This window comes from Natator depressus, chromosome 7 (genome assembly GCF_965152275.1).
Source record: "Natator depressus isolate rNatDep1 chromosome 7, rNatDep2.hap1, whole genome shotgun sequence".
Classification (NCBI taxonomy): Eukaryota; Metazoa; Chordata; order Testudines; family Cheloniidae; genus Natator; species Natator depressus.
Genome location: NC_134240.1, coordinates 87,436,186 through 87,459,898, shown reverse-complemented (window position 1 = coordinate 87,459,898; position 23,713 = coordinate 87,436,186). Strand labels below are relative to the sequence as shown.

Below are 23,713 nucleotides of genomic sequence, written 5' to 3'. Positions count from 1 at the left end.
TTATTTCACAGCTCTCATAGCTTTTGCTAATCTGAAAGTAAACAATGAGGGCTTGGAGTCTGTCTCTCCTATATAACAGGAAAATATACTGCTAGTAGGCCACTTGTGGCCCTGAGGATAAATTTTGTACTAATTATGGATATAGTTTTATTTAAAGAAACAAAACCAAAAATAATATCTCCAGAACAGTAAGTCCGAAAATTTAGAAAAGAGGAAACAAGGTTTTAATTCAAACTACATTTTCTTCAATCACAAATAAAAACTGGTTAAATTTGAAATAATACATAATATAAAACCAAAGGTATAAATGAAATAACATTTGTCATATTTCATATTTTTATTCATGTATATGCATATGCCTGCTGATATTCATACCTTAAATATTGTACTAGGCTCTTCATTAAGATTTACTCGAGTTACTACACGTCCTGAATTTTCCTCTACATCAAAAATGCTGGCACTGTAAGGGAACTGGATGACATCTACTTTGTACCTTACACGACTTGCTGGTGTACCCTGTAAAGCAAATGCATATTTACAATTGGAAGAATTCAACACAAATATTGAAATACTTTCTTAGTTTTGCACAAAATAAGGAGATGAATAAAGAATGGGATAGAAAACAACACTGGAAAATATTATAACATAGACTGATGGCCTATCCCCATTGGGAAAACTATGTTCATTTCTAAGGGATTCTCCCAAAAAAGATACAGCTGCCATTGAAAGGTCCAGAGATGAGCGATGAAAATTATTAGAGGTTTGGAAAGATTTCCTTATGAAGAAAGATTGAAAAGACGGGACTGTTTAGTTTAAAGAGGATATAAATAAGGGGTGAGGATATAAACAAGGGGGGAGGGTTTACAAAATCATTAATAGAACAGAAAAGGTAAATCTCATAATACAAGAATTCACCGAAACTGAAAAACAACAAACTGATAAAACGGATAAAAGGAAAGAGTTTTACACAACCTTAGGACACTTGCCTCCTTCCTCAGACATCACTGAAAAAGGCATAGCACTGCCTATGAGCTTGTCGAAACTACATCCATTTGCACAGAGAATAAATAACATTAGCAGACTGTTAAGAGATTGCATTACAAAATTGTGTGCGTATGCAAATATAGTTTTAAACCACTGTTATAGCTTTGACATACTCAACCAATTTTCACCAGACCACTAAAAGACACCTTTGTGGCATGGGGACGCGCCATCAAATTTCAAGTTACAAGTTGAAGCTGTTCCACTTTGTATAAATAATTGAAAGATCATTGGAGCAGGAACTTGAAGTTGGATCCACCACATCCCAGGTGAATGTCCTAACAAATGGGCTATTGGACATAAGGCTGTCATTGACAGCAGCATCACAGTCTCCTTCTTGTCCTCTGGGAATGGTGCCTAAGTCCCCTTATGAATTTAGCTCCCAGCAATTTTTTTCGTCCAAATGACTTGGTGAATTTGTGCCAAACACATTAATAATTTGGGTCAACCCAAACCTGTATTTTTCAGAGAATAACTCATTGGTTACAGCATTTTGCCCAGCTCTAGTCCTGACCAGCTCCAAACAGAGCCTGAAAATTACTTCTTAGAATAGAAATGTTTGTGCAACCTTAACTATGTGTGTTTTTACACCAATAAGAAGATCAACAGTTACTTTAGCTAAGACAAACACTAGAATGCATATATGTAGAGCTCCATGTGTTTCACAAATGTGAAACACAAAAAAACATGAAAAACAATGAAAATGAAATAAAACAAAAATACTAACTCCCACAGTGGTGGCTCCTGTCCTATAAGACTGGGACCAGTTCCCCATTCCCAGAGTTGTGACCTGGCACATGAGATGGCAGCACCTCTCAGGCCAAATTGGAGTGAGTGGCATTGTGACCCAGTGTGCCAGGTCACAATACACGGAGTAGGGAGCCAGGCTCAGCTCAATGGGACAGGAGCCACCTCTGCAAAGTGAGTGTCGGACGTGCTCATTCTGTGCTACCCATCCAGGGCCTCCCACCTCCCGGGGGCAGGAGCGAACCCCCTGAGTTGCGGGGAGGGGAACGGATAAATAAATTAACAAGATATACCCCAAAATAGAACAAAAACTATTATTAAAATAAAAAGAATTTCATGGGTTTTTTAGATATAAGCCCTCATGCATCAGGGAACAAACCAAAAACTGATTGATGAGGTTTAGAAAAAAACTATGTCTATGGGCAAGTTACTCTATAAGTGTCCATTTTGGACTTTCTTGTAGCCTACGAAGAAGTATCTGGTATTGGCCACTGTCAGTGACAAGACACTGGACCAGACAGACCACTGGTCAAATTTCTAACTGAATGTCCACCAATTTCTAATGGCATTGTTACTTTAATAATTATATGCTTTGAGCCAAATGCTGCTGTTACTCCTCTGATTCCATTCAATTTGATGGAGTTTCATAGTTGTAATTGAGAGCATTATTGGGATCTATGATTTTTGAGATTTTTAGCTGGCAGAGTAAGGAACAGAGGCATTGCTTAAGGTTGTCCACCCTCTAATGTAGCTTTCAGCAACATTTTAATTATAGTATAATTTCCAAAACACCACATAGACATACATTTTGTTTTTCAGTTTCTCAAGCATATCCACCTCTGTATGTAATTAAATAATTAGGATCAGTTAGTCCACAGGTGTGCAACAGGAGCTGAGAAGGGCATATGCACCCCCGGGAGTAGCAGTCCTACTGCTCCTCAAGCACTTTACTGGTTGATCCAGGTATTCTGGAGGCATAAGTCACCCCAAGAGGAACAAGATGGGGGATGCCATGTGCAGGTGCTCAAGTAAGTGTATGCTGTAGAGATGCACCTGCTGCCCTCCCCTTGCCTGGCAGGGAATTCAATGTGCAGCTGTGCTTTAAAAGCACTGCTGAACTGTTAGATATTGGATTTTGTTTTACATACAGAATCAGAAAACAAAAAGAAGGATGTACTCTTCATCAGCTGTCAAGCCTTGCTTACCAGTGCTGACAGAAAACACAATGTATCCATTTGGTTTTAAGTAGCTACTGTAATTAACAATTATATACTGAGCCCCCATCCAAGGAAAGGGATTTATTACAGAAAGCCTACGTCTATCCGTGCATGTCTCACACAGATCGCAGACACATTCACTACCAGAAAAACAAATTAAAAGGGGAAGCAGAGGAAAGGCAAAGGAAAGTAAGAATCAATACTGGGCAGTTATAACAAATTAATTTTTCAGCTACTGTAACCTGACATGATGACATATTAATATTAACAAACTAAATAAACAGCATTTTCTAATAGAGGTTCATTTAACTGATTTCATCTCTATTAATACTAATATCTTAAATAAAAACATTTCCTTTAAAAGGATGCAATTAACTAATGCAGGGGGTCGCAAACTGTGAGCTACAATTCAGTCCTGGTTGGTCTGCCAGCACAACTGCATTCTCCAGCCCAGCAAATCTTTAACTCCATGTGACTCATGTAATGTAAATAAAAGCTGCATATTTTGGACAGAGTATTGAAAAAACTTTATTTTTTTAAAAATCAATCTGCACAATGTCAAGTTTAATTCTCGCTAGGGCTGTCAATTAATCACAGTTAACTCACGCGACTAACTCAAAAAAATTAATTGTGATTAATCACAGTTTTAATCACACTGTTAAACAATAGAATATCAATAGAAATTTATTAAATATTTTGAATGTTTTTCTACATTTTCATATATATTGTTTTCTGTGTTGTAATTGAAATCAAAGTGTATATTATTTTTATTACAAATATTTGCACTATAAAAAGATAAACAAAATAAACAGTATTTTTCAATTCACTTTGTATAAGTACTGTAGTACAATCTCTTTCTCGTGAAAGTGCAATTTACAACTGTAGATTTTTTTTTTTTTGGTTATATAACTGCACTGAAAAACCAAAGCAATGTAAAACTTCAGAGCCTACAAGTCCACTCCGTCCTACTTCTTGTTCAGCCAATCGCTAAGACAAATGCATTTGTTTACATTTATGGGAGATAATGCTGCCCTCATCTTATTTACAATGTCACCAGAAAGTGAGGACAGGCATTTGCATGGCACTTTTGTAGCTGGCATTGAAAGGTATTTACATGCCAGATATGCTAAACATTCGTATGCCCCTTCATGCTTCGGCCACCATTCCAGAGGACATGCTTTCATGCTGATAATGCTCGTTATAAAACTAATGCGTTAATTAAATTTGTGACTGAACTCCTTGGGGAAGAATTGTATGTCCCCTGCTCTGTTTTACCCGCATTCTGTCATATATTTCATGTTATAGCAGTCTCAGTTGATGACCCAGCACATGTTGTTCATTTTAAGAACACTTTCACTGCAGATTTGACAAAACTCAAAGAAGGTACCAATGTCAGATTTCTAAAGATAGCTACAGCACTCGACCCAAGATTTAAGAATCTGAAGTGCCTTCCAAAATCTGAGAGGGACGAGGTGTGGAGCATGCTTTCAGAAGTCTTAAAAGAGCAACACTCCGATGTGGAATCTACAGAACCCGAACCACCAAAAAAGAAAATCAACCTTCTGTGGGTAGCATCTGACTCAGATAATGAAAATGAACATGTGTCAGTCCACAGTGCTTTAGACTGTTATTGAGCAGAACCCATCATCAGCATGTCCCGTGGAATGGTGGTTGAAGCACAAGGGAAAAAATGAATCTTTAGTGCATCTGGCACCTAAAGATATTGTGACGCCGTCTACAACAGTGCCATGAGTATGCCTGTTCTCACTTTCAGGTGATACTGTAAACAAGAAGCAGGAAGCATTTTCTCCTGCAAATGTAAACAAACTTGTTTGTCTGAGCAATTGGCTGAACAAAAAGTAGGACTGAGTGGACTTGCAAGTTCTAAAATTTTACATTTTTTATTTTTGAATGCCTTTTTTTGCACATAATTCTACATTTGTAAGTTCAGCTTTCATGATAGAGATTGCACTACACTAGTTGTATTAAGTGAATTGAAAAATAATATTTTTGTTTACAGTGCAAATACTTGTAATAAAAATAAATATAAAGTGAGCACTGTACACTTTGTATTCTGTGCTGTAATTGAAATCAATATATTTGAAAATGTAGAAAACACAAAAACATTTAAGTAAATTATATTCGATTATTGTTTAACAGTGCAATTAATCGCGTGATTAATCATGATTAATTTTTTAATCACGTGATTAATCATGATTAATTTTTGTAATTGCTTGACAGCCCTAATTCTCACAAGTACAACGGTGCGTTTCACTGCAAGGTAACCTAGTTACGTACACGGAGTCCGCCATTTACAACTATAGAAAATGCCAAGCAGTATTTCAATCTGACATGGATCGATTTATTTTTCAAAAATGAGAAGGGTGCACTGGTGGTGAAGATAATGAAAGTCCCAGACCATTTATGGCTACACAAAATGAGTCAGCCAAAAATATAAAGGAAGTGGGAAGAAAATATGATACATACTTGAAGACTGAATTCTTCTTTACTGGATCGGATGAGTACCTGTTGCCTCAGTGTGTTATAATATAATTGTTATTTTATATTTTTATTTATAATATTTTATTCTTTTCTAATTAGTAGAGAGTAGGGCTGGGTCTTTCCCTTACACAGCACAGAAATTCAGATTTTAACATTAAACAAATAAAAAACCACAATATAGTCTTCAAAGCTGGACAACTATTGTTTTAAAATCAACAAATAACCCAATGTGTTCTTTTAACAATTTTGTTAACATTTTTGTGTTGCTTATTGTTCAGTTTTATACATTGTACTTTTATACATTGTGTTTTCCCTGTTTGAACACCACATTTTGCTCTCAACATTTTTTAAAGTGTAGTGTACTAAAACTGTTCTTGAAGCATTTCTTCGAGTGCACATTGCTAGGAATTTCTATTATTACAATTGTTTACATTAAAATGAAAAGGAAACATGTACATTGTTTATTTACGGTGTTATCATTTACATGTATGTAATAATTAAAATAAATAATTTTCCTCAAGAAGTGTTAATAGTGGGCCGCAGTACCAATTGCAGCTGCACAGGTGGGCCTCAGGGAAAAATGTTTGTGAACTCCTGAACTAATGTATCCATTACCTTCTGATTATCATTCCATTAATCTCCCTCTAGGAACCTCTAAGGAACAACCTTTAAGTATCAAGACCAAGTCCTTAGGCACTGTTTAAACAATTGCTGGTCCCAAATTAAATGAATGGATGGGTCCCCTTTGCAGCAGTGATTCTCAACCACGGGTCTGGGCCCCCCGTAGGGGGCCGCGAGCAGGTTTCAGGGGGCCGCCAAGCAGCACCGACATTAGACTTGCTGGGGCCCAGGGCAGAAAGCTGAAGCCCCACCGCATGGGGCTGAAGCCCAGGGACCTGAGCCCCGCCACTTGGAGCTGAAGCTGAAGCCTGAACAACTTAGCTTCGCGGGGGCCCCTGTGGCATGGCACTCCAGGCAACTGCATTGTTTGCTACTCCCTAATGGTGGCCCTGGCTTTTATATGCAGAAAAACAGTTGTGGTGGCACAGGTGGGCTTTGGAGGTTTTTATAGCATGTTGCAGGGGCCTCAGAAAGAAAAAGGTTGAGAACCCCTGCTTTACAGTTTGTGTCGACCCTTTGATCTATCAAGTGGTATGTTAAACAAAGTACAGAAGTATATATCCCTGGGATGCTTACAAAGTTACAGCTGTTAGCCAGCTGGGCGAAATGCTGATGGTGATAGCAAAAAAACTGAGGCTGTATGATGAAAGGGTAGCTGCTGTGGAGCTCTTCAAGGCTTTGCAGAGTCTGGAGTCTCCTTGGAGCTTAATTAGTCTATATAAAACTTATACTTTTATTTAAAATAAAGTATTTCCTATTAATCAGGGCCGTCTCTGAATTTAAGAAAGGTATTTTTATTTGTTTTTCCAAACTGAGATTTTTGCTTGCTTATATTGGTTAATATAAAATCATTTATTATTCTTGTTATTATCAGTCTACCCAATTATTATCCTCGTTACTTTTCTCCTTTGTCACTAGGAACCAGCTGTGCTCTCTTTCCAATCAGAGACAAGATTTCTCTTAGACAACTGGCAATTCCTTTTCAGACTGCTTTCCCATCTGTAAAATCTGTAAACTTACTTTCTTTCCCTCACTCTTTGCCTACCTTGTGTACTGATATAGTAAGTTCTTTGAGACAGGAGCTCCTACTCTTGTTCAATACCTAGCACAATGAGGCACCAATCTTGTTTGGGGCCTCCAGGCACTGTAACTACTATTGCAACAACAATTGTACAATCAACACAAGATGCAAACTTCCAAAACATATACTTTCCCCCAGGCTATATTACAGGATGAGCTGGCTCAGGGCTTCAGAGAGGAGCTTAGTGCACCAGGGAGGTGAATACCAAATGTACTTTCAGCAATATATCATGAAACATGTTCACAACTAAGCAAACCAATTTATTCTGTGGAGGGGCACAAAACTGAACAGAAACACTAGCAGTTGAAATGATGGTTTCCCATCATGACAAATGTTCTGTATGAAATCAACTGCCAGCCAAACAACCATCGTGAGATCCCCTTCAGACCTGTTAAAGCAGCATTGCCTCAAGTGAGTTGAGTTAGTGGGGCACTGCACTATAGCATTTATCAACTTTGTTTTGTTTAATTATTAAAACTGAACATGTTTCATCTTTTATATCCGTATCCGACAAAGAAAATTTCAGAAAGTTCACCTCCTTTGAATTTCTAGTTGGAGTGTTGGATTAGACATTCAGTGACTGCACCTTCCTCTATCAGAGCCATGCAGCTACTGTATGAAATGATGTACAGTTAATCATTTCATACAGTAAAACAGTTCAATCTCTGTGAATATAAATTACATGTTGAGGGGCTCTATGAGGAAAAACAACCAACAGCAGGGTGCAAAAAAGATATCAGAAAAAAATAGGAATAAAGCTTATATTGCCCTGAAATTTTCAGATATTTTTGGATGAATCAGACTCTGCATGACCCAGTTTCACATTCAGAAACCAGAAATGTTGACTGATTTTCTAAATACACGCAGATAGCATTTGAATACCTGCATTGTACTTAATCAGACAAATTATCAAAAGCCAATTTTCTCTGAAAGTTTAATGAAATATGATTGGTAACTTTCAATTGCATTTACTAATATGATACAAAATAGCTTTGCTGTTATTGATCATGCATTCTACGCAGCATGTCAACATATTATCAGTAAGTACAACAGTGAACTTGCAGCGCAAACTGCATCAAAACCAGGTGGAGAAGAAAATATAGTTTTACTAAAAGAAAGAACTTTTTTATCCTATTCAAATATATTCTGTTGATGATAAACAAGAGGCATTGAGAACACAAATTTATTTCTATTGAAACTATGTAAGATAGCTCCACTGATACTATGGTAATGAACACTGCAGAACATAGCTGCCAGATTATACTCATGGTGAATAGTATATCTGAAATCGATAGGACTCATCGAGGAGTAAGGAACTACTCAATGTGGGTAATGTAGCAGAATTTGGCTCTATTTATTTGGACTAAAATAACATATTGCACATAAACATTTAATTCCAGTTGCAAACTGGTGGTCCCAGTTTTACATATGATTAAAAAAAGCTTATCTGCCACCACAGTACAAGAAGTTTAGAGCTTAATCCTTCCTGATTCTTACCAGGGTGCACAGTGGGGCTAGGCAGAAGGACCTTTATCCATCTGTTGTGCAATCTGTAGACAAGCCAGTCTGCTCAGTTGTCCCTAGTCCCCGGGTGGTACATGGCACCCTGACGTGGGTGAAGAGAAAGTAGGGTGATGGACTTAATCCCCACTTTGTAGTTGCCTGAAGAACAGGACTGGCGTATAAGGGAAAGCATACACAATAAAAGGGCTTCATAGTGGGGACACTCCTCCTGCACACTGTGGAGTTGGGACAGTGAAGAACTGCACATCTAACTCAGGGGGGCTATGTCTAATGGGCCCTTAATGGTGTATTTTAAGAAAGAACATGCTTAATTATTAAAGTATTTAATTGGATATAATTTTAAAGATGTTCAGATCCTTGCAAACATGAAGAATTTCAAAGAGATCATAGTGTACCAAGGTGATTATACATTCAATGTCAGGAGGAAACCCAATTTAGTAATTTTTCTTCAAGATATGATTAGCAAGACATTACTTACTCAAATCCACATGATTTTGTTCAGAATGACAATCACCTTATGTCTGGAAGACCAAACCCTATTATTATCATTAATGAGCCACACACTAGGTAATTAAATACAGAAAGCTGGCATGTGCCTACAGATTCTGATGCAGCTACCAACTTTGTTTTTATGTCATAATTTCTGAAAGCAACAAAATCAGGATGATGATATATAGATACAGAGATAGGCCACAATGTAATTGACAAAATCACCAGAGGATGATTTGGCTAGAATTGCATAAAGTTTTTTAACTGCAACTTTTTTTGGCAAACAATGCAGATTTGGCAACATGGAAACATTTCATAAATCTGTACTGGTTTCACCGATTTCAGTCAAGAAAAAAAATCAAAAACATTCTGAAAAAAGATAAATGTTTCATTTCAACATTTTTGAAACTAAAAGTTTTGATTTTTCAATTCAAAATAACTTTTTGCTTTGAAATGGCCCTTAATAATTCAAAAAAGGCTAAAACCGGCTTGGAATAGAAACAAAACATGTTCTTTTAGGCTGAACCACATGATTCATTTATCCTGAAACATTTTTTTATTATTGTTTTTCAATTGGCTGAAAATTTTGGGAAAAAAATGTTTTTTGTTTTGATCTGAAACTTTTTATTATTGGAGTTGCCAGGGAACTGAAAAATGCATTATTCATTAAGCTCCAGATATAATACTGGGGGTTATTTATGCTAGTTTTATTATTTTTAACAGTTAATCTTTTGCCTGTATTTTAAATAATTTTGGATGCAAGCCTATATTATAATGGGACTCAAAGAATATGTCTACACTGTAACGAAACATCCATGGCTTGCTATGAAGCCTCCATGAGTCCCAGAGCTCAGGCTCCAGCCCAAGCCCAAGCCCAAACATCTACAATTTCAGTTTTACAGCCTGCAGCCCAAGCCCTGCAAAGCCAAGTCAGCTGACACAGGACAGCCACAAGTGTTTAACAGAAGTGTAGACATACCCCAACACCTGCTAGGTAAAACTGTTCATTAAGCCACTGAGTAAGCAATATGCATGGCAAGAGCAACACAAAACACCATTTTTCAGTTTTCCTCTCACTGCAACTGCGTTAGGTACCACATTAAAAGTAAGCACTTACAAGCATTTGAGCCATCCATAGCATGCACCATTTCTAAAAGATGGCATAACCCAGTTTTGGGAGGGGGGGCGGGGGGGGTTGTCTGTTTTTACACAGCCAAAACTCCTACTGCCCTCAGTAAGAACATTGTTTGAGAAAGGCATGCAGGACTGAGCTGGTTGTACCAAATTCCACACCACTTAAACCATGCAAGGAGGCTGTGGAGGGAGGCCAGGGGCACAGTGGCCTGTGTACCTCTCCAATGGCCATGGGATGTTGATGATGGCAATAAAATAACATTAATCTCTTAGATAATGTTTTTCATATATATACAGTAGAACCCCATTTATCCAAGTCTCCATTTTCTGGTTCTCCATATTAATCTAACAACCAGCCACCTGGAGCTAACAGCGGTAGGGCTCAGGCTGTCAGCCCTGCGCATGGTGGGGCTCCTACTGTCAGCTCCTGGGAGGGTTGACATCCCAAGCCTCACCATGCACAGTGTTGACAGCTCAAGCCCCATGCCCATTCTCCAGTTTACTCAGAGTTTTGGATATTTGATCTGGACCGAGTACTTTACAAAGGAAAGAAAGTATCATTACCCTCATTTTACAGATGAGAAACTGAGACATAGAAAGCTGGAGTGACTTGCCCAGGTCACACAGGAGGTCACTGGGTTTCATCTTTCAAGCTCCACTATAGTTCATCCATAAAGAACTGGAAAACCCCAGGTCTATAGGGATGGAATGGATTTTATTCCTGGGAAATAACATGGATAGTGGCACAGGGAATGAATTGACTTGCTAACAGAATCCTGTTTTACTAAGTTATATTTTCAGACCAGAATTCACATGTGAAGTACTGTGCACGTTTATGACACTATATGCAAACTGAGAAATAAACCACAACAATAGTAGCTTAATGAATTATCTGCATCTATAGATGCTGGGCCAAAATCTGCCATGAATTACATCCTGTGAAGCATCACAGAATTTGAAATTTTATGGAGTTTCACCTACTTTCATTCAAACGTCCTATTTTGGAGGGGGGGAGGGCGGTAATCAAATTTAAAAAATCTGAAAATGAATTTCTGCACTGGAACACGAAAAACCGCAAAATTTCATGTTTTGAAATAAAATTCAACTTGACAAAGTTTTTGATAGGAAAATGGCCCAGAATTAAGTAGCGAACATTTTAATGAAATTTTGCAAAACTAATATTCTCTATTTAAAATGAGAAAGAATATGTTCATTAGTCATTCAGTGACCGGATGTGTGCATACACATCGACTCCATGGGTGCTCTGGGGTAGCTTTGCAGATCAACTCTTCCCCCTCTCCCCATCCAGCTCTACCACCTGCCGGTGGGCCCTGCTGATCATCTCCTGCTCCTCCCGCCCACCGTGATCATCTGTTCAGTGGCGGGCAGGAGGCACTGGAGGAGAGGGGGAGAAATGGGGGAGGGAAGGGACGGGGGTGGGAAGAGACAGGGAGGGAGTTGGGGAAAGGAGTGAAGTGCGGGTGGGGCCTGGGACAGAGTAGGGGTCAAGCGCCCCCTGGAAACTCAGAGTCTCTGAATGTGTGTATTAAATCGGTAAAATGGGCAAAAGAAAGGACAAACTGCAGACAGGAGTCAGCCAGAGGTGCAGCCAGTAGGAACAGAACCAGCCAAAACAAGGACTGATGCACTAGGAGAGAGGAGTAAAATGGGGCCCAGGCAGGGCCACCCCTTCCACCAGCATCCTCCTGGACCCAGAATTCTGCAGGGGAGAACTTCTTCCTGGGATCACTAGGATCCAGGTGGTGCCTCCTTTCTCCCACTCCATGCAGAGCTTCACTCCACACCTATCTGTTTAGATTGCAACACTTCCTCTTCAGGGCAGGAACCTTCTACAACTGTGTCCACACACTGCCTAGCACAATTGGACCCCAATTCTTGGTTGGCCCTTAGGCACAACTGTAATAAACATGAACGATAATATAGACGCTGGCCTGGACAAGAGATAGTGCAGAGCCACATGATCTTGTGACAGTTTTTTGGGGTGTCCAGGACTGTGGGTCACTGCTATTCTCCAGCCTCCAGTGAGAAGGAGTCTCTCATGTGGTAGCTGGATGTCAGCTCCCTGACACTGCCAGCTCTTCAGCCACTCAAGCACTCTTCTCTGGGCTCTGCCAGTCCCCAATTTGCTTTACAAATTAACACTTGGTGTACCCCAGTCCCTGAACACCTCAGAAGCATCCCCCTGTGGAGTCCAGCCCCTTCACTGAACACTCACAGTAATTACAAGTTTTGCTACTTGCCAGGGAAGAGCATACACACATCAGCTTGTTTGATGAATTGAGTACCAACTCTAATAATAGCAACCTAACACAGTAATCTATTTATAGTGAAAACTAGTATAAGTTTATTAAAAAGATTGTGAGAAATGATAATAACAAGTTACAAATAAAATAAAGTATAAAATGCTTCTCCTAAACCAAGACTTAACTATAACAAGCTAATCGTGTCTGAAGCAATTTCTTACTTATGACCTTTCTTGCAACATTTCAACCGAGGGTGGTTGAGATCCTGTTTTCTCATGGGCATAACCACATTGCCCGGTTACCCCCTCAAGTGGTGGATAAAAAAGGTGTCCTGTTGCCTTCCTCTTATCCCTAAACTCTCTTGTTTTGGTCTTCACATCAGAATGACTCCCTGTGGTGTCCTTTCGAGAGTGCTAGCTCCAAAGTGTCTCCCATATTCCTGTTTGTTTCACATCTTTCCCTGCCCCCCAAATTGTTTTTCCTGTTGACTTTCACATGTAAATAGGGATGTCTTTGTGTTAGCTTTACAATGCTGAGTTTACACATGAACTGAGGCAGGTGATTCCACATCCCTTTGTCTGGCAAAAACACCTTGCCAATCCTGCCTACATACATACAGCTTCTAAAATATCACCCATACATGTATCATGCAATGATTAAGAGGATCAGTATGACATAAGCTTCCATTAGACATCTTACATGATCGTTTATGGGTAAATACGGTGAAAGCAGTGTATTAGGTGTCATGAGTTTGTCAGACTTGATAGGAGTGGCTGTTCCAGAACAGGGAACCCTTTGCCAGTTGGCATTTAGGAGTTCTTAGGGTCACAGACCCTACTGGAGGACTTGGGAAGGCACAATATCTGCAGGAGAACTGTGCAGACTGCACCATCCTTTAGAATGGTCCAGTCTACTCCTCTCTTTGTGGCTGGTTAACTCTGCAGAAGAGTGCAGAGGAAGGTGGGGTCATGCCCCCACCTCTTAATCTTATGCTGCCCCTTTGGAGTATTGGATGTCTCCACTGCCACACAAAGGGAGCCATGTGGGCACTCAGCTGCAGCTGTGACAAGTCCTATGTAGATTACCTTCAATGGTGGGGAAGGAGGCTTCTTGTGTGCTCTCTTCCTCTCCAGGAGTCACATAAGGACATGTCACGATTTCACCCTTTACTGCAAGGCATTTTTCAGATCTATCACTTGAGCTATTTTACTTATGAGCATACAGTTCAGCAGCATAGAGTCTGATCCTGAAAACTTTGGTTCACATGATAAAGTTTTCAGGATTGCTCCCATAATTATTCTAACTGTGCAATTTAAAGAATTAAAATTATACAAACTCGTAAATCCATGAGATAAAATCACTTAAGGAGGTACTTACGTATATAGCATATTTCCTTCAAACAAACTTTCCACTTACACTGTGAAATCTAATAGCAATCCAATGTGTTTTCAAAGATCAAGAACTGACTGTTTCATAGGTTTTCACCCCAATTAAATATTCATAAACATCTTAATTTCCACTGGGTTGTCAAGAACTGTAAGAATGATCACTGATGATTTCATTAAGAGCTTGATCTGAGGAAAAAGTTCTCAATGTACTGCTTCACCAGATAAATCCATAAATGATTTCATACCCAAGATAAGGAAGCAATCTGATCTTTAAAATTAGTGTTCAATCTCCCTTTCCAGTAATGCACCACATCAATACAGTATAACAAAAAAAAAGAGAGAGGATAACGGGAGAGTGTAGAAATGGATCATTACAGCTACTGCAGTGATAACCTGTATAGAACAGGCATGCTTATCAAAGGGGAAAACAGCACCCCATAATATGTCAGCCTCATGAATATTTACTTATAAATAAAGCAAGCAAATTATGTTTGAGATTTATCAAAATTCTAATGGTTCAATTACACCCCCTGCTAATAAATTGTTACTGAATCACTATTTGGAGGCTTACGCATTTTGAGAAGATGGCCATAATTATCCGGCATCCTTGAGTGGCATTATGCCACTTAAATAAAACATGAGTTATCGGCATTAAATAAGAAAGAAATAAGCCTTTTTTCCCTCTCCAGAGAGGAACAAAGGTGTCCTTGAATAATTAAGATGTGTGTAAAGCCATCTGTGCAGACATACTAAACATTTTCACTTTGTCAATCACAAAATACTAAGAAAACTCTTAGCAACCTCTGTTCACACCCCAACACACTCTCAATTAACTCTTTTAAAATACATGATTTGGCAAACATTTGTGAACCGCATTAAAGAGATCAGATTCAATGCTAGTCCTGATGAGCAGAATCTCCCCTCTCCTAAGAGTCACCTAAGTGAGTTTTGACCACTGCAATTTTTGAGGCTGTGGGGCTCTCTGTTTGAGGTACTAGGACTGTCTGTTCCATGGACCTGTCACAGTCCATCCCTCTACCCCCCCAATATCTTTTGAGTACAGACCCCTTTATCTTACTAGTGGAGACAGGAAAGAAGGGGTTGCTATGCCTACCTTCTTGGCCATGCAGTGGGTTTTTCTCATTTAGTATATGGTTTGGCCATAAGAATGGCCATACTGGGTCTTCCGACAATGGCCAATGCCAGGTGCCCCAGAGAGAATGAACAGAACAGATAATCATCAAGTGATCCATCTCCTGTCGCCCAGCTTCTGGCAAACAGAGGCTAGGGACACCATCCCTGCCCATCTTGGCTAATAGCCATTGATGTACTGATCTAACATGAATTTATCTAGTTCTTTTTGGAACCCTGTTATAGACTTGGCCTTCACAACATCCTCTGGCAAAGAATTCCACAGGTTAACTATGCGTTGTGTGAAAAAACACTTCCTTTTGTTTGTTTTAAGCCTGCTGCCTATTAATTTCATTTGGTGACCCCTAGTTCTTGTGTTATAAGAAGGAGTAAATAACTTCCTTATTTACTTTCTCCACACCAGTCATGATTTTATAGGCCTCTATCATATCCCCCCCTTAGTTATCTCTTTTCCAAGCTGAAAAGTCCCACTCATTTTTATCTCTCCCCATACAGAAGCCGTTCCATACCCCTAATCATTTTTGTTGCCCTTTTCTGAACCTTTTCCAAGTCCAAAATATCTTTCTTGAGATGGGGAGGCCACATCTGTATGCTGTATTCAAGATGTGGGCTTACCATGGATTTATATAGAGGCAATATGAAATTTTCTGTCTTGTTATCTATCCTTTTCTTAATGATGCCCAACATTCTGTTTGTTTTTTTGACTGCTGCTGCTGCTGCGCTGCACATTGATTGGATGTTTTCAGAGAACTATCCACAGTGACGCCAAGATGGCCAGCCCTCTGTGGAGATAGAGGTGGTTAGGGACTATTTAGAAAAGCTGGACGTGCACAAGTCCATGGGGCCGGACGAGTTACATCCGAGAGTGCTGAAGGAATTGGCGGCTGTGATTGCAGAGCCCTTGGCCATTATCTTTGAAAACTCGTGGCGAACGGGGGAAGTCCCGGATGACTGGAAAAAGGCTAATGTAGTGCCAATCTTTAAAAAAGGGAAGAAGGAGGATCCTGGGAACTACAGGCCAGTCAGCCTCACCTCAGTCCCTGGAAAAATCATGGAGCAGGTCCTCAAAGAATCAATCCTGAAGCACTTACATGAGAGGAAAGTGATCAGGAACAGTCAGCATGGATTCACCAAGGGAAGGTCATGCCTGACTAATCTAATCGCCTTTTATGATGAGATTACTGGTTCTGTGGATGAAGGGAAAGCAGTGGATGTATTGTTTCTTGACTTTAGCAAAGCTTTTGACACGGTCTCCCACAGTATTCTTGTCAGCAAGTTAAGGAAGTATGGGCTAGATGAATGCACTATAAGGTGGGTAGAAATCTGGCTAGATTGTCGGGCTCAACGGGTAGTGATCAATGGCTCCATGTCTAGTTGGCAGCCGGTGTCAAGTGGAGTGCCCCAGGGGTCGGTCCTGGGGCCGGTTTTGTTCAATATCTTCATAAATGATCTGGAGGATGGTGTGGATTGCACTCTCAGCAAATTTGCAGATGATACTAAACTGGGAGGAGTGGTAGATACGCTGGAGGGGAGGGATAGGATACAGAAGGACCTAGACAAATTGGAGGATTGGGCCAAAAGAAATCTGATGAGGTTCAATAAGGATAAGTGCAGGGTCCTGCACTTAGGACGGAAGAATCCAATGCACCGCTACAGACTAGGGACCGAATGGCTAGACAGCAGTTCTGCGGAAAAGGACCTAGGGGTGACAGTGGACGAGAAGCTGGATATGAGTCAACAGTGTGCCCTTGTTGCCAAGAAGGCCAATGGCATTTTGGGATGTATAAGTAGGGGCATAGCGAGCAGATCGAGGGATGTGATCGTTCCCCTCTATTCGACACTGGTGAGGCCTCATCTGGAGTACTGTGTCCAGTTTTGGGCCCCACACTACAAGAAGGATGTGGATAAATTGGAGAGAGTCCAGCGAAGGGCAACAAAAATGATTAGGGGTCTAGAGCACATGACTTATGAAGAGAGGCTGAGGGAGCTGGGATTGTTTAGTCTGCAGAAGAGAAGAATGAGGGGGGATTTGATAGCTGCTTTCAACTACCTGAAAGGGGGTTCCAAAGAGGATGGCTCTAGACTGTTCTCAATGGTAGCAGATGACAGAATGAGGAGTAATGGTCTCAAGTTGCAATGGGGGAGGTTTAGATTGGATATTAGGAAAAACTTTTTCACTAAGAGGGTGGTGAAACACTGGAATGCGTTACCTAGGGAGGTGGTGGAGTCTCCTTCCTTAGAGGTTTTTAAGGTCAGGCTTGACAAAGCCCTGGCTGGGATGATTTAACTGGGAATTGGTCCTGCTTCGAGCAGGGGGTTGGACTAGATGACCTTCTGGGGTCCCTTCCAACCCTGATATTCTATGATTCTATGATTCTAAGATCTCTTTCTTGAGTTGTAACAGCTAATTTTTTGGCCTTCCTAGTTACATTTTTACACTTTGTTTGCCAGAGTTTATGCTCCTTTCTATTTTCCTCATTAGGATTTAACTTCCACTTTTTAAAGGATGACTTTTTGTATCTCACTGCTTCTTTTACTTTGTTGTTTTTTGGTTCTCTTACTATGTTTTTTAATTTGGGGAATACATTTAAGTTGAGCCTCTATTATGGTGTCTTTAAAAAGTTTCCATGCAGCTTGCAGGGATTTCACTTTTGGCGCGGTACCTTTTAATTTCTGGTTAACTAACCTCCTCATTTTTGTGTAGTCCCCTTTCTGAAATTAAATGCTACAGTGTTGGGCTGCTGTGGTGTTTTTCCCACCACAAGGATGTTAAATTTAATTATATTATGGTCACTATTACTAAGCGGGTCCAGCGATATTCACCTCTTGGATCATATCTTGTGCTACACTTAGGACTAAATCAAGAATTGCCTCTCCTCTTGTGGGTTCCAGGACTATTTACTCCAAGAAGCAGTCATTTAAGGTGTCAAGAAACTTTATCTCTGCATCCCATCCTGAGGTGACATGTACCCAGTCAATATGGGGATAGATGAAATCCCCCTTTATTACTGAGTTTTCTATTTTTATAGCCTTTCTAATCTCCCTGAGCATTTCACAGTCACTATCACCATCCTGGTCAGGTGGTCAGTAATATATCCCTACTGCTATATTCTTTTTATTAGCGCATGGGATTAGAATCCTTAGAGATTCTCTGGTATAGTTCATTTAAGATTTTTACTTCATTTGATTCTATGCTTTCTTTCACATAGAGTGCACCCACCAGCACCACTTGTTTTGTCCTTCTGATATATATTGTATCCTGGTATTACTGTGTCCCATTGATTATGCTCATTCCACCAAGTTTCTATGATTCACATTATATCAATATCCTCATTTAATACAAGGCACACTAGTTCACCCATTTTATTATTGAGACTTCTAGCATTTGTATATAAGCACTTTAAAAACTTGTTACTTTTTAGCTGTCTGCCATCACATGATGTAATTGAATGGGACTCTTTTTCATTTGACTGTTTCTCATCAGATCCTACCTGTATTTTATCATTTTCCATCCTTTCCTTCTTACTAGGACACAGAGAATCTCCATTAATAAATCCTCCCCTAAGGAGGCTGTAGTAAAGAATAAATAAAAACATCAGGATTGGGTCTAATATGATTTACAAATCATGACTGTGGATGACATTATGTAGTCTCTTACTTCTGCAATACATGCACACAGAACTTTATGCATCTGCTCATGGGGATTGCTTGCAAAACATTTCTCTCTCTTTCACACTTCTTGGCCAGGATCAATACTCCATTCTACTATTGTTTGACTATTGCCTTGCAGTGTTGGATGCTTCTGGTCCCAGTCTTGCCTCTGAAGTTATTTTTTTTTTCATTGTCCCTCTCCCTCTTCTGGTAAGGGTCCCAGAGGCCTTTTATCCTTGCCCGCCTCCTCTTTTCCTTTTACATCATATATCATCCACTCACATGGCTTCACCTATCATCTTACACTGAGTCACAAATCTTCTGCTCTGTTTCCCACAACCAATTCCACATTTCAGCATGTTTCTGAAATTTCCACCTGGATGGGTTGCCAATAGTTTAAACTTAACACGGCTTACACTGAACTCCTTATTTTTCCTCTGAAAATGTCTTCCCTTTCCCCTTTATTTGTCTCTGTTGACAACGCTACAATGCTTTGTCACTTTGGCCTATACCCTGAGGGATCATTTTTGACACTTCCATGTCCTTCATCCAGATTGTGAGCAAAACCTGAGGCTTTTCTTGCTTGACATTTATGAGATCTGACCTTTTCTTTCTGTCCAAAAGGTAAACACTTTCATGCAGGATATTATCACATTCCACCTTAACTACTGCAGCTACTGCCTTTCCAGCCTCCTGGATGTCCACATTGCCCCCACACCAATCCACTCGAAACACAACTAAACAAAACATGCCAATCTGACAGTATTCCTTTCCATTTCTCAATTGGGCCCTGATTCTCCACTGTATTACTCCAGTTTTACACCATTATACCCCCAACGGAGCTATGCTGATATAAAACTGGTGTAACATAGTGGAAAATCAGGTTCTTTGTCTTCACTTTCCAGATCCTAGCAGACACTCCTTCCTACTTAACCACCCTTGTCTCTTACTGCATTGCCTTCTGCCTGTTTTGCTCAGCCTATGATGCCAGCCTTGATGCCTCACATTTGACTGCTTTTCCAGCGCATGGAATACCATTCCTGAGTTGGTCTACCAGGCCATTGTCCTCTCCTCATTCAGGGCTTGATCCAACAAAAAATATATGAACTTCCTCCTTCAATGTATCTATACATCTGCTTAAATTTAAGCATGGGCATAATTGCTTTCCTGGATTGGAGTCTCAAATACCTACCTAAGACTCAGGCCTATTACAATTCCTTCAAAAAAAAAGAATTAAAGACTTTTGTATTTAGTTAAATTTATTTACTTGTATTAAAAATTAGAAATAATGGATGCTGCACATAAGTCTTTGGTGAGTAACCACAAAATCTTATTGCCATCATTCTTGTTGTCTGTCCTTCGCCTATTTAGCTCTTCCTACTCTTCTGATATCCCTTTTGTTGCATTATTTATGAAATTAGATTGTAAGCTTTTCAGGCAAGGGCCAAGTTTTATTAGTACAGTGAGATGCCAAGCATACTTTTGGCCTTATAAAATAATAAATAGTGATTCCAAAACCAGGTACTGTAATAGTTCAAAGATCAGATGTGCCAGTTATTTTCCAAACCATACTTGAAATAAAGTCTCTTTCCTTGGGCTCAGAAGGTTGCACAACCCTTCTCCCTGGGGCCAGTGATTCTGATTCGTAATCTCTCTAGCATGTAATATCTCTCATTGGCTCACGGATTGCACAGCCCTCCTTCTTGGAGATAGTAGTCTCTGTGGAGCTCCCCTCCCACAGAAGAGCTTCTCTCTTTCTGAGCACCTCCTGGCAACTGAGCAGAGATGGCTTTTTATCAGATTGCTCAGGTGCTCATTATTCAATTAACTGTCTAGTTCACCTTAAATTAGCTTGTCACGTGTAAACTTGAGCTTGGGGCCAGTAACCCTGTGAATAACTTTATTATATCACCCTCATCACTATAATACCTGAATGCAATGAGGGGATCTCATGAATATAATGGGGAGTAACTAAGGACCTGATTTGATCTGCAAAACTTTTATTATGAGTGATATGTAAGGAGGAAAAAAATCCAGCTTGATTTTCACCCCAGGCTGACAGTTAGGAAATACTTCTTTCTTTCTTTCTTAACTTGTAAAATAGCAATATTTTAAAGCTTGGATACCTTAAATTAGATATGTCCTATATCCAAATTTTTTTCCTGCTATTCATATATATTAATTATCTGCAATTCACACAGAATCACATTTAATATGGAATTGGTTACAATACAAACATGGAATCCCACCCTGGCAGTTTAGAGTCACTTTTCACAGTAAAACTGCAGCTTAAGTGTTTTTTCCTGAAGTGATAAAACAGACTGATTTGTATTGCCCAATTAAGATCCAATTAGATGTAAAAAGTACCAAAAAATTGATGAAGGTCACAGTGAAATCTTTATCCCCCTAAGACAAGTTTAAAGAAAGATTCTTTGTAATAGCAGAGAAAAGGTTATTTGTTGTATTTTTTCTATGATAGTCGTTCATTCATTACCCATCTGTCTTGTGACATCTCTTAATGTCAAAGCAGGCCCCAAAATACTAATGTGGAGGATAAAACAGCTAAGCAACTTTAATTCAATAGAAAAAATAAAAGCCAATTTGTTCTTTTCAATTTTCTCTGATTTTCTAAGTCAGGAAGTGGCTTAGTATTGTTAGTCATTAGTTGGAAGTAAAATATTAACTATTCAAAAATGTATTAAATTGTTTTATGTTTAATAAGTAAGGAGAAAGAATTCCTATTTAGACTTTAGCAAACCTTTATGGACTTTTTCTTTTCTTTTTTTCTGAGCATTAAGTTTAATTTTCAACTTTTTTATAAAACAACAGTAAATTGCAAAATCCATTAATGGTAACTTTATTTTCTGTTCTAGTCTCTTTTTTTATGTTCTAGATTAATTAAAATAATTGTGCATAGAATTCTATTTATTTCCATAACAACCTATATGCATGCACTCAGAGAGAGAGAGAGAGGTTGTAATAGAAATATACATATATGTATACACATCATATATACACACATCTAAATAACGTGTATGTATTACTGTATATATATTGGTAACACATTAACTTTTAAAAATGCTATTAAATTACTTTCCCTTAATAAGTAAAGAGAAAAAAATTGGTCTTCAGATTTTGGCTAAATTTTTTGATTCATTTTCCCCCTTTCGAAGCTTAGTTTAAATTTCCACATATTTATATATATGCATACATACAGGGTCCAGCTATATATGGAATGGAATCCATATATACGGATTTAAGTTGAATCTTATGTGATTCTACCCAGTGATTTTGCGCTCTCTCTCTCTCTCTCTCTCACACATACACACACACACTTCGGAATTTAGTGGGCAACTCCCCACCCCCAGAGCAGAGAGGATATTTAAAGAAATATTAGAGAAAGCATTGTAAGGAAGGCATACTGGGGAAAATTTTTGTTGGAGGTTTTATATTATATTATCACAGACCTTTTTAGAGGTCACAGTCAAGATCTGGACTCCGTTGTGCTAAATGTCATATAAACTCACATGATGTATGAAGTGTAGTTGTAGCTGTGTTGGCCACAGGATATTAGAGAGACAAGGTGGGTGAGGTAATATCTTTTATTGGACTATGTAATGGTGGTTGGGTGTGTCTGCTGTCTTTAAACAGTTCTGGCCCTGGTATTGGGCAGTACCCCAGGTATTCTTCCCAGGAGGCAGTGCCCTCTTGGTCTGTTCTATCCCCAGATCTCTCGCTGGGTCTCTGAACAGTTCAGATCCCTTTCTCAGGGCTATCGCTGTCCAGTTGTAGGACATTTCCCTAGTGGCATATAGGGGGGACCAAGCCTGGCCACTACTCCAGGTCCCAGCCCAGGGACCCTAAGAATAGCAGCCATGTGCCACCGTGTCACTTTAATGAAACTGCTTTCAGTTCCCTAGGCCACTTCCCTGAGGCCCTAGCCTTCACTGATGCTTCACCCTTACGTCAGGGCTCTCCTATATTTAAGGCCCAGCAGCCAGCAAGGAGCTCTTTGTCACTTCTTTGGTCCCTGCCAGCACTGAGCTGTCCATGGTACTGCAGTTCCCTTTGGCCAGCCAGGAACACCATCTGCACTCCTCCGGTGCGTGCAAGGAACTGTCTCTGGTTCTGCATCTCCTTTTTATATGGCCCTCTTGGGCACTGATTGGCTGCTCCTTGCAGCCTCTCTGATTAGCTAGCCCTTTGTAGCCTCTCTTGGCTGCTCAGAGGACTTAGCTCCACTGCTCCTTTCCTGGGATGAATGTGGCAGGACCCTGAGGCTTCCAGCAGCGGACCTCCTGACCACCTCATCACAGACCAACTGCTGTGAGAGAGACAGAGCTATTCAGCATATTTGGAATTGTATGTAGTGGTCAGAGGGTTATAGATGGTGAAACTGGTGAGGATAATATTTCATTTCTTTTCTACTTCCTGAGCAAATGCAAGAAACAAAACATTATCCCCAAAGGTCTCACCATCTATTACCTTCTGACCACTCCATACAATTCTAACTATGCTGAACAGCTCTGTCTCTTGCCAACAGAAGTTGGTCCAATGAAAGATTATTACCTCACCCATCTTGTCTCTCTAAAATGCATACAATGACATTTTCAATACTCAATACATTGACAATAGTAGCTGTTGGAATTGATTTCAGGACCTTCTGAGGGAGTGAACTATCTTGCCAAATCACCACTTTATCTATGGTCTGGTGATATATTATAGAATTCTTTTGTACATGTCTATTCATTAGAGCTGGTCAAAAATTTTCTATGGACAGACTACGTTTCCATAGGAAAAGCAGATTTGCAAAAATCAAAACCTTTTTCTGGAATGTATCAATTTCATCTAAATTTTCATGGGAAATTATCAAAACTTCTCATTATGATAATGACAGTTAAA

At 39.6% G+C, this 23,713-nt stretch overlaps 1 protein-coding gene across 1 annotated transcript in view; it reads right to left on the bottom strand.

The window, feature by feature from the left end:
* The window catches only part of PCDH15 (protocadherin related 15), a 1,310,198-nt gene that overhangs the window by 162,214 nt on the left and 1,124,271 nt on the right, over nucleotides 1-23,713 (bottom strand). Inside the window, exon 24 of the mRNA XM_074958998.1 lies at nucleotides 376-516. Within this exon, the coding sequence (XP_074815099.1) occupies nucleotides 376-516 (141 nt within the window). The remainder of the gene's footprint in view (nucleotides 1-375; nucleotides 517-23,713) is intronic.